The sequence below is a fragment of the Miniopterus schreibersii genome, assembly GCF_964146895.1.
Source record: "Miniopterus schreibersii genome assembly, chromosome: 12".
In the NCBI taxonomy this organism is placed as follows: Eukaryota; Metazoa; Chordata; class Mammalia; order Chiroptera; family Miniopteridae; genus Miniopterus; species Miniopterus schreibersii.
The window spans coordinates 72954778-72968777 of NC_138112.1; the positions used below are offsets into that span (position 1 = coordinate 72954778).

The 14000-nt window shown below is 67.6% G+C and overlaps 2 protein-coding genes across 2 annotated transcripts; both read left to right on the forward strand.

Annotated features, from left to right (window-relative positions):
* Positions 1-4411: 4411 nt before the first annotated feature.
* On the forward strand, positions 4412-11265 carry TH (tyrosine hydroxylase; the record flags this gene model as incomplete). The annotated part of the gene is made up of 13 exons (XM_081153835.1): positions 4412-4566; positions 5839-6085; positions 6900-7074; positions 7367-7455; positions 7650-7717; positions 8024-8074; positions 8406-8551; positions 8662-8797; positions 8913-8982; positions 9453-9509; positions 9714-9809; positions 10006-10139; positions 10858-11265. 13 exons carry the CDS (start codon positions 4412-4414, stop codon positions 11015-11017), a joined length of 1584 nt encoding a protein of 527 aa, XP_081009961.1. The 3' UTR covers positions 11018-11265.
* Positions 11266-12620: 1355 nt separating this feature from the next.
* On the forward strand, positions 12621-13489 carry INS (insulin; the record flags this gene model as incomplete). Its single annotated transcript, XM_081154248.1, has 2 exons — positions 12621-12807; positions 13344-13489. 2 exons carry the CDS (start codon positions 12621-12623, stop codon positions 13487-13489), a joined length of 333 nt encoding a protein of 110 aa, XP_081010374.1.
* Between the last annotated feature and the right edge of the window lie 511 nt (positions 13490-14000).

A 14000-nucleotide genomic window follows, 5' to 3' on the forward strand; every position in this document is an offset into this window, starting at 1 on the left:
CCCCTGAAAGGACCCAGGATGGGGACCAATGGGGAGGTGCGGGAGCTTCTCTGGAGGCCTGAGCAGCCAACCCCCGGTGCTGAGAGCCTTGTCTCCCACTGCGTGGATGGAAAAACAGTCCAGACCCAAGGGCTAAGCCAGAGCCAGGAGCGCAGCCTCCCGCCAAAGGCAGGCCCCGCCCGTAAGAGCTTGGTGCCCGCGGGCCTGCTGAGGACGCAAAAGGGAGGTCTTCCTGGAGGAAGGGGCAGCCACGGAGCCTGAGGGCCTGGCAGGATTCGTCAGGCAAAGGGGGCAGGGAGGCCCGTGGGAGGGCCGGGTGGGCGCCCCCCCGAGGGACAGGGGACATGACCCGCTCCGCGCTCGCTCCTCTGCTGCCCCGCTGGCTTCCGACCGCCCAATTACTGCTAAACGCTCCCCATCGACCGAGGCCGCCCAGGCCCTGCCTGTCGATATCCCCCCCTGCGTAGGTCTCGCCTGCCGCCGCCTCCATCGGGCGGCCTCCTCGGGCTAATTGCTCTGACATTTCAGCTCTGACAGCCGCGTATCCGGGAATCTTCAGCCCTGTTAGAGCTGGAGAAAGGTGGGCGATTCCTTCTCCACCCTCCAAACCCTGGGGCCCCCGGGCGGGGCGAAGCTGGAGGTGGGGGCCCAGGCGAGGACTCCGGCCCTGATACCCCCCCACCCGTGGGTGGGTGTGTGCTCTCTGCGGGGGTCTATGTAGCTGCCCCAGGAGGGGGTGGGGGGCAGGCCTCACAGTCCCCGCTGCACCCAGGAACCGCAGGGACCAGGGACAGCCCAGGGGAGTGTGACATCCTGTGTGCCCTGTCCTGAGAGCTGTGCGTGTCCGTGTCCGGGCAGGTCCGTCTCCCTGTGAGCGGGACACAGGTCCCAGGCTCCGGGCTCAGCGTGGGGTGGACCTGGCCAGCTGGGCTCTGTGTGTGTGTGTCTTCCCTGGACACAAAGGCCTCCCCACCTCACACCCTGGAAGGGACCTTTGACCCCAGATTGCTGGGGAGCCCCCTTCCCTGACTGTTCCCACATGATTTTTGGTGGTGGGGTCCTGCAGAGCCACAGGATGAGGACCCTGGGTCTGTGCCCCCCTCCTCTCTCCTCTGCAGCTGTCTCTGGGCCCCTCCCTGGGGGTCTGGGTTATGGGAGGAGACGAGGGGCTGGGTCTGCAGCTGGGGGAGCAGCCCCGAGGCCTGGGAAGCAGCCCTGAGACCCCAAAGCAGGGGCTGAATGCTGCTGACCCTGCCCCGCCCACACCAGGCACCCCATGCCCAGGCCAGGCTCCCCATGTCAACACCAGGTGCCCCACGCCCATGCTGGGGGGAGGGCTCACTGTCATTATGGCTATTAAGTCCCCGAGGCCCTCGCTGCTGAAAGACGCTGTGGAGCTCAAGGCCTCCTGATTGCAGCCGGAGCTGTGATCATTCATCGAGGCTGTGAGGGGAGGGGGTACACAGGGAGGCAAGGACTGAGCTGGTGGGGAGACAGGGTGGTCGGAGCCCTGGCCATGGCCACGTCCTTCATCATCTCACCCCCAGGCCGGCCCCTCCTCTCAGTTCACCCCCAAAGCCCACTCTTCTCCCTCCACTCAATCCTGCCCCTCTCCTCCCCCTTCCTGCAGAGCCCCTTCCAGCCCTGCCCTCCTTTTCGGGGCGTCCGTTCGCCCAGGGGTACTAGCAGCATCAACCTGTTAAGCCACCCCCAGGCCCTGCGCACAGACATCACTGGGCCCTTGAAAAGGCAATTTCAGGAGCCCGGGAACACTGGCTGCAGGACCCAGAGAGAGATCACTCACCTCAGTCTTCCCAGCTGTAGAATGGGTCCATAATGCCGCGCCGGTAAAGGCAGACACTGCAGTTCACCTCTCAGGGTGCCTAGGATGGAGGGGAGCCTGGGGGTGGGAAGAGGGAGATGATAAGGGGGAACCAGGCGAGGAGGCAGGTGGGTGCCCTCACCACCTGGGGTGGAGGGCGCAACACACCTGGGCACAGCCAGAGGACCAGGGGCCGCTTCTGAGTGCGCCAGCCTTGGAGTGTGGGGCAGGCTTCCCTGGATGCACGGGGGACACACAGATGGATGAGCCTACAGACAGGGGGACAGTGTCCCCTCAAAGGGTGTCCACCAGCTCTGGTCCTCAGCACGGGCCTGGGACATAGTTGGGGTCGCCTGGCCCCAGGGGAGAACTGGAAAAGCTTAGCTCCCACCCAGCTCCAAGCCGGCTCAGGTAGGAAAGGAATTAGAAACAGAATTTGTGTCGCAGGAGACATTTGCCAAAAGGTTATGTCCACACGAGCAGAGGCCTCCCCCCATGTGGTATTTAGCAGATCGGTCCGCCCCCGGCCCTGCACCCCCTCTGAGCAAACAGATGGGGCTGGACCCACATCACTAAGGGTCCCCGGCAGCCCTCCTGGAGGGGGCAGATGAAGGCCCAGGGCGGGGCCCGAGCTGCTGGAGGCCTGGAGGCCAGATCAGAGGCCAGGCGTGGAAGCTGGGCAGCTAGGGACGTGGGGCAGCGGGAGCCTCAGACCACCCTGTCAGCTCACTCGGGGGAGCCCAGCCCCCGCTGTCAGCGCTGGGGTCTGGGCAGATCCCGGCAGTGCCCTCGGGCACACCTCCCCGTGGCAGACCTCCTCTGGACCAGGGTCAGGAGGCAGACGCCACTGGAAACTGTTCTCAAGTTGCCCAGAGTCCAGGAGATGTGACAGGCCCCGGCCTGCCCCAGGCACTGGGAGGCAGCTGTGAGCCACGCAGGTGGGGTCCCTGCCCTCGGGAAGTTTGCAGAGGAGGGAAAGCCAGGGGAGAGCAGAGGCTGGGGAGGTTAACACCAGGTGCAAGAAAGAGGGCAGTGCAGAGTGAGCGGCAGCTGAGCTGAGTTTTGTGGGATGGGTAGGAGCTCGCCGGGAGAAAAAGGGGGTAAGGGATGGTATTTCAAACTGGGTATTGCAGAGACCAAACCCTCCTGGAGGAGGAAGGGCAAGAAGACCAGCAGGAGTAGGTGAGGGGAGGCTGCTTCCAGAGGGCAATGGGGAGCCATGGGGGGTTGTGGAGCAAGGGAATTATGTGGTCAGAACACTTTTGGGGAAGGTCCAGGGGGGGAGGAGCTGTGATGAATTGTGGATGGTGGTTCCTGAGGTTCTGAGAGGTGCCAGGGAGGTGGTCTGAGGTCACATGGAGACCAGCCAGGGGTGGACCTGTGGGAGGTGGGGATGGAGAACAGGCCTTCTGGCTCTTGCTGTGTCCAGTATGTCCCCCTGGGCTGCCGGACGCAGAAAGCCCATCTCCAGTGGCCGCACATCAGGCCCACGCCCTCTCTGGAAGGGAGCAAATCGGCTGGTCAGTGGTCCTCCAGGTACACCGTCCACACCCTCCCTGCTGACCCCGCCATGCCCAGGGTCCCTTCCTCAAGTGTCCTTTTTCGAGGGAGGAAACCTTTCCCTGAAGGGCCTAGAGATGCTGGGGCCCCACCACCAGAACATCCACAAATGTGGTGTCTGGAACCCAGGGGGACTCTGGGCCCGTTGTCCTCATGCCTCCAGAAGCCCCCTCATCCCAGGGGCCGGCTGAAGTGGGGGCTGAGGCCCGGGGGAGCTTCAGTGAGGAAGAGGGGTGCGGGGATCCAGGACCCTCGGGGCTCAGGGATGGGCAAGTTCCCCCAACGAGCAATCAGAGGGCCTCGGGGAAGCTGGGTGCTGGAGGGGGGCCCGAGGAGGGGCTGCAGCCCAGGGGAGCTGGTCCCACAGAACCACAATCAGGAGAGATTTCCGGGTCCCCGCCCCCCGCCTCCTCCATGCTGGAGGGATGGGTCCTTCTGGAACAGTTCGGGTCCTTCCGGATGCCTGGGATCAGGCGCAGGGGGCTGGGTGGGGGCCGAGAGCACTTCTGCGGACGGCTCCTGGTGGAAACACATGGCGGGACCCTGTTGGGAGACTGGTGAAGGGAAGAATCGTCTAGAAAAGCAGATTGCCTCCGACACCCGGGGTAGGAGCCCAGTCTCTCCTCCTGGTTTCCCGCACCTGCCCCAAGGTGCAGGTTCTGCACAGCAGACGGCCGTGGGGAGCCTCCCCGCATCCCCGCCAGTCACCCACCTGGTGGGCCGGGGGACTCCAGCTGCCCCCGGCCCGCAGAGCACGCCCCCCGGAGCCGAGGTGACTCAGGCGCGCTAGGCCGCCCGGCCCTGGCGCGGGTGTGCGGTGACAGTGGAGGCAATTAGATTTAATGGGACAGAGCCGGCTCCCTGCTCCGAGCCCACCCCGCCTCCCTCGGGCGGCAGCAGGCGGGAGAGGGATGGGAAGGCGGTGGGAGGTGGGGGACCCAGGGGGACTCTGACGTCAGCTCAGCCTATAAGAGGCTGCCCGGCCGCGGGCTGTGGAGAGAGCCCTGAACCCTGAGCTTCGCCGGTGCCATGCCCACCCCCAGGGCCGCCACGCCGCCCTCCAAGGGCTTCCGCAGGGCCGTCTCGGAGCTGGACGCCAAGCAGGCCGAGGCCATCATGGTAAGAGGGCAGCGGGCGCCCACTGGCCGAAGTGGACCAGAAGCCCAGGCGTCCCCAGGCTCAGGGTCTACACGGACGACTCGGACCCAGGCCTGACGGGGAGACCGGGCCACAAGCACGTCCCCTGCCCGGGCTGGGTGGGCACCCCCTGGGTCTGGGTCTCTGAGTCTGTGTGGGTGGGTCGTCGGGACCCAGCTTGTGTGTGAGGGTGTCCCAGGCCCCGGCACAGCTCACAGTGGGGGGTGCAGGCCCCTAGGGGATGGCGGCCTGAGCCGAAGGGTGTCCTGGGTTCTGGGGCAAATCCCTTCATCATCACCCATCCACCCCCATGCACCCACGTCCCAGCGAAAATGAGCGCCCTTCGTGTCCCACAGCCCCTGCTTAGCAGCCCTGGGCGTCCTGACCTCCCAGGACGGTCCCCAAGCCATTGCCACCTGGGAGCCCCGAATTCAAGAGGGTTGTGCTGGGCAGACCCGCTCAGCCGGCCCCTCTGTGGGGGGGCTCCTGGGCCTGGGAGAGGGGTCTTCAGTTTGTCCCCAGGGTGCCCCAGAATGACCAGCTCACTGAACATTTAAAATGGGTTTTTGTTTTAGACCTTGAACCACCACATGGTTTGGGTTCCAGAGGTTTAATGAGCAGGCACCTCCTCGGGGGGTCCGTGGAGGCCCAGGGCCCTGGCTCTGTCCACACCCCAAGGTCAAGTGGGGACCCAGAGAGGGGACCCATGCACCCACCTCCCATGCTCCAGACCAAGGGCACCAGAACCTTCTTGGAACTTCAGCTCCAGGGAATACAACACCCCCCCCCCCCAACTCCTCCTTCGTCCAGGCCTGGGAGCTCTGTGCAGGGGGCCGGGGAGGCATCAGACTCGCTGACCCGAGGGGCTGACAGTCTCCGGGACAGGCTGTGGACAGGAGCACCGGTGTCCAGATGCAGGGGGAGTGTGGCCAGGTGTCCCTGTGCTGTGGGGAGGGGCTGGGAGGGACCATGAGGAGAGGTCACTCCTACGAGAGGCCGGATCGAGGGCACCTGGGCCAGGTGGGGGCGGCTCCCTGCTCTGCAGACGCCAGGCTCGCTGCCCCCCACCCCGGGCTCTGGCCGCTGTCCACCTTGGGGCCGAGGGGCAGCAGCTGAGGCTCCTGAGTCACTCCTTCCTGCCACCTAATCCAGTTAGGGACAGGCCTGGGGACAGGCCACAGCATCTCGGAGCCGTGGGTGCCTCCCCACCCCCTCGGCGCCAGGAGGCCGGGGCTGAGGCTGTGCCCGGCCAGCCGGTCCCTCCGGTGTACACAGTAGGTGCTCACCGATGCGGCTGGGCTGGTGAGTCAGGGCCCCAGGGCGCGGGAGAGCTGGGCTGCCCTGTCCCCACAGTCCCCGCGCTTCATCGGCCGGAGGCAGAGTCTCATCGAGGACGCGCGCAAGGAGCGGGAGAAGGCAGAGGCCGCGGCCGCCACCGCGGAGCCAGGAGAGCCCCTGGGGCCCGGGGCCTGCGTGGAGCGGGACGGGAAGGCCCGGCTGGACCTGCTCTTCACCCTGCGGGGGGGCAAGCCCGCTCCGCTCTCCCGCACCCTGAAGGCGTTTGAGGTGAAGGTGGCAGTGGGCCCATGGTGGGCACCTGGGGGCCGGTGTGAGGGGGACTCAGGCCACTGAGGGCCGCAGAGGAGAGGGAGCTAGGACTTTGGGGGGGGCACAGCCCCTATCACAGCCCCAGGTTCTCGGGAACCCTATGAGGCCACCAAGCCCCGTGGACCCACCCATGCCCCACACCCACCACCCTGCACACACGGAGGAGTGGGCATGGCTCCCAGCAGGGCAGGTGGGGGTCGGGGTCCCTGATGGCTAATGTGGCAGCTGTCTGCATGGGCCACTCAGGCCACACCAGGCCGGGTGGGTGGGAGACTGGCCTCCGGCACAGGCGCCCAAATGACATTACGGCCAGACTGCTCTCTGGAGCCTGTGACGACGGCTGCTTGGCCGGAGGGCCCTGGAGACCCAGCACCCTCGTTGCTGGGTGACGAAGCTGACGGACCCTTCCTGCCAGCCCCTGGGGCTCAGTGTGGCTCCGAGGGGGTCTGAGCTTCCTGACCTCCCACCTCCAGCTCTGGGTGGGGCTTGTGGGCTCAGAGGAGGCCACCAGGATGGAGGGACCTTCTGAGCAACGGCGGGGAAGTCGGGCTGCCTGGGGGTGGCCGAGGGACACAGCAGGCACCACCCAGAAAACCGGTCAAGGGGACGGCTGTGACAAATGAGACAAAACCCCGTTTCCTAGCCACAGCCCCCCCAGGCCGAATGGTCTGTGTGTCCGGGGCAGGGCGAGCGGGCCCCGGGAGCCTGTTTCTTTGCCCCTCCCTGTCTCTCTCCATCTCTCCCTCCCGCTCCCCCACTCTTGCTCCTTAAGACATTCGAAGCCCAAATCCTTCACCTGGAGACCCGTCCTGCGCAGCGGCCCCGGGCGGGGGGTCCCCACCTGGAGTACTTCGTGCGCTGCGAGGTGCCCAGCGCCGACCTGCCCAACCTGCTGAGCTCCGTGCGCCGGGTGGCGGAGGACGTGCGTGGCCCCGGGGACAACAAAGGTGGGCAGCTCCTCTGTCCCGAGAGCAACCACGTGACCCCGAAACTCGGGGGTGCAGAGGCCCCCGAGGGGAACCCTGACGTGGCCAGGTGGTGCGGCTGGGGCTCTCCCTTCCTTGCGGCCTCCGGTCGGCCCTCCTGTTTCCCACCTGTGCCCAGGCCTGGGGCATCTCCGGCTGTCCCAGTGCCGGCCCCCGGCCCCCAGGCTGTCCAGGGAAGGCTGCGTCCAGGGTAGGCCGCGCCCCGCCACAGCCTGATGCTCACGGGTCCCCCTTCCTTCCGTCCTCGGGGAAGCCTTGTGGTTCCCAAGGAAGGTTTCTGAGCTGGACAAGTGTCACCACCTGGTCACCAAGTTTGATCCTGACCTGGACTTGGATCACCCGGTGAGTGGGCGGCTCTCCAGGCCTGCCGGCCCCGACCGTGTCCCGTGTGCTGCGGTGGGCGTGACCCGGGCTGACCCGGGAGGGGTGTCCGGCCCCCAGCAGGTGCAGCCCCCAGGCACAGGTCACAGCCGGGCTGGGGGGTGGGGGCAGGGGCGTGCCAGGGGAGCCTCCTGAGGTGCCCGCTCTGCCGCCAGGGCTTCTCCGACCAGGTGTATCGCCAGCGCAGGAAGCTGATCGCCGAGATAGCCTTCCAGTACAAGCAGTAAGGACGCCCCCTCCCCCCCGCCCCCCGGGGCCTCAGTCCCTGGGACCAGGCCCTGGCCCACAGCCTCGCCCGAGACCTGCCGGGGCCCGGGGGAGGGACGGCTCTGTCACCAACACCACCACCTCCACTGTCCCTGTGGTCACCGTGTGTCTCCAAGTCCCAACCAAGCAAACCGAGTCACAGAGCAGTCAAGCAACTTGTGGAGGCCGCACAGCCGGCTGGGCATTCAGCCCGCGTCCTTCCTGTCCACCCCCCACACACTGTCCCCAAGGGGGCCCTGCCTGACTGCCGATCCCTCCACAGTGGTGACCCGATTCCCCGTGTGGAGTACACGGCCGAGGAGATTGCCACCTGGTAAGACCCGTCACGGCGGACGGGGTAGGGACGGGGAGGGCCCGGGGGTGACTTCTAGAGCCCCATGTTCGAGGGCAGCAGCCTCCAGCACCGCAGACTAAGGCCAGTGGGGGGGACTTCCTGAGGCTCCAGATGCTGGCCTGGAAGGAGAGGTGGCCTGGGTGGGTTGTCCAGGGAGCCAAGGGCTGCCCACCCCCACCTCGTCCCCTGGAATCCCCCAAACTTCGGGTGAAGGCCCCTCCCTGTGGCCAAGGGTTTCAGGAGAGGCCAGGGGGCCGCCCTATGTGGGGACCGGGGCATGGACAGGCCTGAGTCCCCTGCCCGCCTGCAGGAAGGAGGTGTTCACCACGCTCAAGGGCCTGTACGCCACGCACGCCTGCCGCGAGCACCTGGCGGCATTTGAGCTGCTGGAGCGCTTCTGCGGGTACCGGGAGGACAACATCCCCCAGCTGGAGGACGTCTCCCGCTTCCTGAAGGGTGCAGCCCCCGGGCCCTGGGCCCCTGGGCCCCTGGGCGGGAGGGCCCGGGGACCGCCCGCGCCTTGGCCCCAGTCTCCCCCGGCCTCTGACCACCCCGTGGCCCTGCAGAGCAGACGGGCTTCCAGCTGCGACCCGTGGCCGGCCTGCTGTCCGCCCGGGACTTCCTGGCCAGCCTGGCCTTCCGCGTGTTCCAGTGCACCCAGTACATCCGGCACGCCTCCTCGCCCATGCACTCCCCGGAGCCGTGAGTGCACCTGGAGGGTCCCCAGCCGGGCCTGCTGTCCCCATGGGGGAGGGGAGGGGGGCGGCAGGCCCTGGTCCCCAGCCCCACCACCCCTCTCTCCCCGCCCCTGGCACAGGGACTGCTGCCACGAGCTGCTGGGGCACGTGCCCATGCTGGCGGATCGCACCTTTGCCCAGTTCTCCCAGGTGTGTCCTTGAGGCCTCAAGCTATGAGTTGGGGTCAGCTGGGGCTGCGGGACCAGGCCTGGGGCTGGGGGGGGGCCCTGAGCCACCCTGCACCCCCAGCACCGTGCTTGAGCCCCTCCTTGGCTGGACTGTGCCCAGTAGGACCCAAGAGACGTCAGGGACACTGAGTCACCCCGACATGGGGGGGGTGGGCTCAGGCCCGTCCCAGGAGGAGCACCTTGTAGAAGCCATGAAGCACCCTTTCGGGAAGTCAGCCTGGGCCGGGGAGCCAGGGGACCCGCTGGGGAGGACTCCCGTGGCCTGCGCTGCCCCCTCCTGGCTGCTCCGGGAACAGCAGGAGCCGCCCTGAGCCCTTGATGGGAGCCCAGGGCCCCCTGTGGGTGGCAGATGCCCCCAGGGCCCTCACCTCGTGCAGGCGCCCACACAATAGTGGGGAGCCCTCCCCCGTCAGCCTCTTCCTCCCTCCGCAGGACATCGGCCTGGCGTCCTTGGGAGCCTCAGACGAGGAGATTGAGAAGCTGTCCACAGTGGGTTCCCTCCCCGGCAGGGCCTGTGGGTGGGCTCAGGACCCCTGGGCGAAGACGGGCCCCTCCGTCTGGGTGGAGGTCTCTGCTTCTGTCCAGGGAGGGTCACCCTCACACTGGGATCGCCCTGGTCCGCCTGGGTGGGCGGTGGCCTGGGGGGGGCAGTGGGGCAGCCACTGTCCCCGCCGACCGGCTCTGTCCCTGCAGCTGTACTGGTTCACCGTGGAGTTCGGGCTTTGCAAACAGAATGGGGAGGTGAAGGCCTACGGTGCTGGGCTGCTGTCCTCCTACGGGGAGCTCCTGGTGAGGCCCTCCCCACAGGAGCCCCCAAGGGGGCAGGGTGGGAGTCGGGGCGCCAGCGGGGAAGGCAGCCGCCCAAGAAAGCTGAGAAAGCTCTCTGCCCATCCTGCCTTGGGAGGACCCGGGGGGGGAGGAGAGTTCACCCGGTTACTCCGAGGGGCCCTGGGATGCTGGCCCCGTGACCGAGGCCTCCCTCCAGCACTCACTGTCCGAGGAGCCCGAGATCCGGGCCTTCGACCCCGAGGCGGCGGCCGTGCAGCCGTACCAGGACCAGACGTACCAGTCCGTCTACTTTGTGTCTGAGAGTTTCAGCGACGCCAAGGACAAGCTCAGGTGGGCCGGCTCCCAGGGCCAAGACCACCCCCGTTGGCCCCCAAACTGGGTGAGCCTGTGGGCAGGCTGGGCCTGTGAACCCATTTCACAGAGGAGAAAACTGGCCCCCTCAGTTACAACACCTCTCCCACGGCAGCACCCCCGAAAATCCAGGGAGGCTGGCCGCCAGGTCAAGGTCAAGTCAAGGCCGGGCTTCTCAAAGGCAGAGCCTGGCCTTTGTTAGAAGGATGTGTGTGTGTGGGGGGTCCCTCCCAGCTCTTCCCTCTGAGTAGTCGGGGCCACGGGGTGGGATGGAGACGGGGGAGGGGGAGCCTGGGGGGCCTAGAGGGAGTGAGGAGTTCCCACGGCAGGGGCCTGGGCTGCAGTGGGAGTCAGGCCGAGCCGGGCACACCCCACCTCTATCCTGGGCAAGGACCGGGCTCCTGTTGTCACAGGAGAAACTGAGGCCTAGGGGCTGTGTCCCCAGAGTGGGGAGAAGGGGAGGCCTGGATCCCACACCCACCCTGAAGGACAGAGACATAATTGGGACTCTCCAGGGCGCACGATCTGGGAAGGCTTCCTGGAGGACCGGCTGAACTGGGCCTTGGCAGGAGCAGGGAGGGATGGGGTGTCCTGGAGGCCACAGACCCTGCCCCAAGCTGCCCCAGCTCCCCCCTGTCCCCCCAAGGCCCCCGAGTCCCCGCCGGGTGACTGAGGGTCCATGCCACCCTGTCCCCAGGAGCTACGCCTCCCGCATCCAGCGTCCCTTCTCCGTGAAGTTTGACCCATACACTCAGGCCATCGACGTGCTGGACAGTCCCCGCGCCATCGGGCGCTCCCTGGAGGGCATCCAGGACGAGATGCATGCCCTCGCCCACGCACTCAGTGCCATCAGCTAGGTGCAGGGCACACGACCCCGGGGGCCCTGGGAGGCTGGCCTCTGAGTCCCCAGCCCTTCCCCGGCCTCCCGGGCCCTGCCCACGCGAGCTCGCCGGAGACCCTCCCTGCCCGGGGCACCTCACCAGCCCCCCTGTGCTTCTCAGCTCTGCCTGCGGTGTCCTTGTCTGGACACACTGCCCGCCACGCTGTGTACCCGCCGCGCTGTGCTGCCCCTTTACAATCTTAATAAAAGAAAGAAGCCCGTGCCCGCCTGGTGTCCGGTCCGTGCGCCCACAGCCCGGCCACTCCCTCCCAGCCTTGCTCAGAGGTCTCTCCTGCCTCTTCCGGGGAGGCCTCCTGGGCAGCCCGGGCCAGCACGAGCCTCCCCCGGCCTGCGTCTCCTGCTCACCCAGAGCTCCAGCCGGCCTGCGCCCCCAGTAGCTCCAGAGGGCTGAGGGGTCCTGGCTGAGCTGCCCGTCTCTGTGGCAGCCTGGAGACAGGCCCACGGGAGCCCCACTGGGGCTGGGTGCCAGGGGCAGGGCTCACAGCTGGGCCGGTGGGCGGGTGGTCTCCAAGGTTCACATAAAGGACTGAATTCTGGGTGACTGGACGGTGAAGGGCCCCAAGACCCTGGTACCAAGAGAGGCTTAGAGGCAGCAGGGGGTCCAGGCCTATTGAGGGGGCTGGGGCACCACAGGGGCTCCGCCCATGTGACTGTTGAGGGGATGTTGGAGTTTTGGGGGCCAGGCCTCAAAGGGGTCAGCACAGAAAGATGGGCCGAGAGGGCAGGTGGGTGGGACGTGGATGGGCCACATCTACGAGTCCTGGGGCCAGAACACAGAAGCGGAGCTGCTGTCCCCACGTTGAGGTTGAGAAACAGGGTCACCTGAGGGCCTTGCAGCTGCTGGTCCCCAAGCCCAGCCCTCCCTGCAGCACCCTGGGGAGCTGGGGTCTCAGGGGAGCTGCTGTACTGGGGCCGGGTGGGGATGGGACCGAAAGCAGAGAGGAGACGTCCCTCGCTGTCCCTCCCCTTGGGCCCAGACCACCCATGAGGCCTTGAGGGCAGACGGGAGATGCGGGCAGAGGTCTAGGGCTGGGGCGGGAAGAGCCCCTCCTGCCACCCCAGCTCCCGGGACAAATGTGGAAACCGAAGCTCTGCTCCTGGGGGGCATTTGCCGCAGCTGAGTGGGCACAGCCAGGCCATCAGGCCGCTCGTTAAGATCCTAATGACCCCTCGGCCGAGAGGTGCTGACGACCACAGGCAGGTTCCGTGGACCCAGCACGGGGCAAATGAGCCAGAAACTGCAGCCTCAGCCTCGGGGCCATCTGCCACCCCTGGGGCGCTAATGAGCCAGGAAGGTCGGGGGGCTATAAAAAAGGCCGCCCAGCGGCCCCCAGCAGCCCCCAGCCCTCCGGACCGGCCGCACTCGCACCGACCGTCAGCAAGCAGGTCAGTGAGGGGACCTCGGCCGGGGTGAGGCTCCGCCGGGCCCGGGGCCCCCGGGTCTCTAGGACGCGGGCCTTCCCTCAGCGCATCGGAGGGTGAGGCTGGGTGAGCGTCCCCGGGGGCCTGGCCCGCACCGGCATCAGCCCCGCCCGTCCCCAGGCCGCCGACGCCCCGCCATGGCCCTGTGGACGCGCCTCCTGCCCCTGCTGGCCCTGCTGGCCGCCTGGGCGCCCGCCCCTGCCCAGACCTTCGTGAACCAGCACCTGTGCGGGTCCCACCTGGTGGAGGCGCTGTACCTGGTGTGCGGGGAACGCGGCTTCTTCTACACGCCCAAGGCCCGCCGGGAGGTGCCGGACCCCCAGGGTGAGCTGCGCCCCCCCCCGACCCCCGACCCCGCCTCAGGCTGGCATCCAGGAGGTCAGGTGGGAGCTTAAAAAGAAGTGACCTTCCGGGGACAGGCCGGTGCCAGGAGCCAGGGACACTTCCCTTGGCCACATCTTAAAAGTGACCAGCTCCCTGGTCAGTATTGGCCGGACGACACCCGAGGGTGGGCTTGTCCCCTCCCCTGCCTCTGTCCCCCCCACCCCCCTCTGCCTCTGCTGGCAGCAGCTTCTGGGGGGAATGTCACCCAGGAAGTCAGGGAGACATGGGGGCAACGGGGGTGCCTGTGGGCCCGGGGCCTGAGGCGGGCGGCGTGGAACTGGGAGTGGGGGACAGGCCGGTGCCAGGTGCCAGGGACACTTGTTTGGGTTCTCGCAGTGGCCCTGCCCTGGGGGCTGACGGTGGGGCGCAGGGACCACGCGGGTGGCCGGCACCCACTCTCCAGGGAGTGGGGGCTGGGCGGGGTCCCCTGTCTGCCCTGACGGTGGTCCCCTCTCTCCACCCCTGCTCTGTGGCAGCGGGGGAGGTGGAGCTGGGCGGGGGCCCGGGCGCGGGCAGCCTGCAGGCCCTGGCGCTGGAGGGGCCCCTGCAGAAGCGCGGCATCGTGGACCAGTGTTGCACGAGCATCTGCTCCCTCTACCAGCTGGAGAACTACTGCAACTAGCAGCCCGGCCCGCACCCCAGCCCCCCAATAAAGCCCTCAGCCAGCCTTGGTCCTGTCGTCTGTGTGACTCGGGTGGGCTGGTGGGCAGGGGTGCACAGGGCACACACGGGGCCCCCGCCTCGGCCACGGCTGCTCGGGGGCCTTCTCCCCGAGTCCCCTCCTCGTCTCTCTGCACTGGCCCCCCAAGCTTCTCCCATGCTTACGGGGTGCCCGGAGCCTGAGGCAGGGTCCCCCGGGTGGCCAGCTCCTGTCGGCTGCCCACTGTCCCCTGCCCTCGGTCACTGGGAGGGCTTCTGGCCCCGACTGCTTCAGGACGGGCCAGGGAAGGGTTGTGGGGTCTCTGGGAGGCTGGGGCTGGGGGCTGGCTGGGAGCTGACACCCTCAGCTCGGACGCCCTGAGCTCTCAGCACCCCTGGGAGCTTTTCGAGGGAACAGAATGGGGCAGCTCCAGAGATTTCTCCCACATGGCCCCAGAGGCCCGCTTTTAGGGCTATTTCTGATGGGGGCCCCT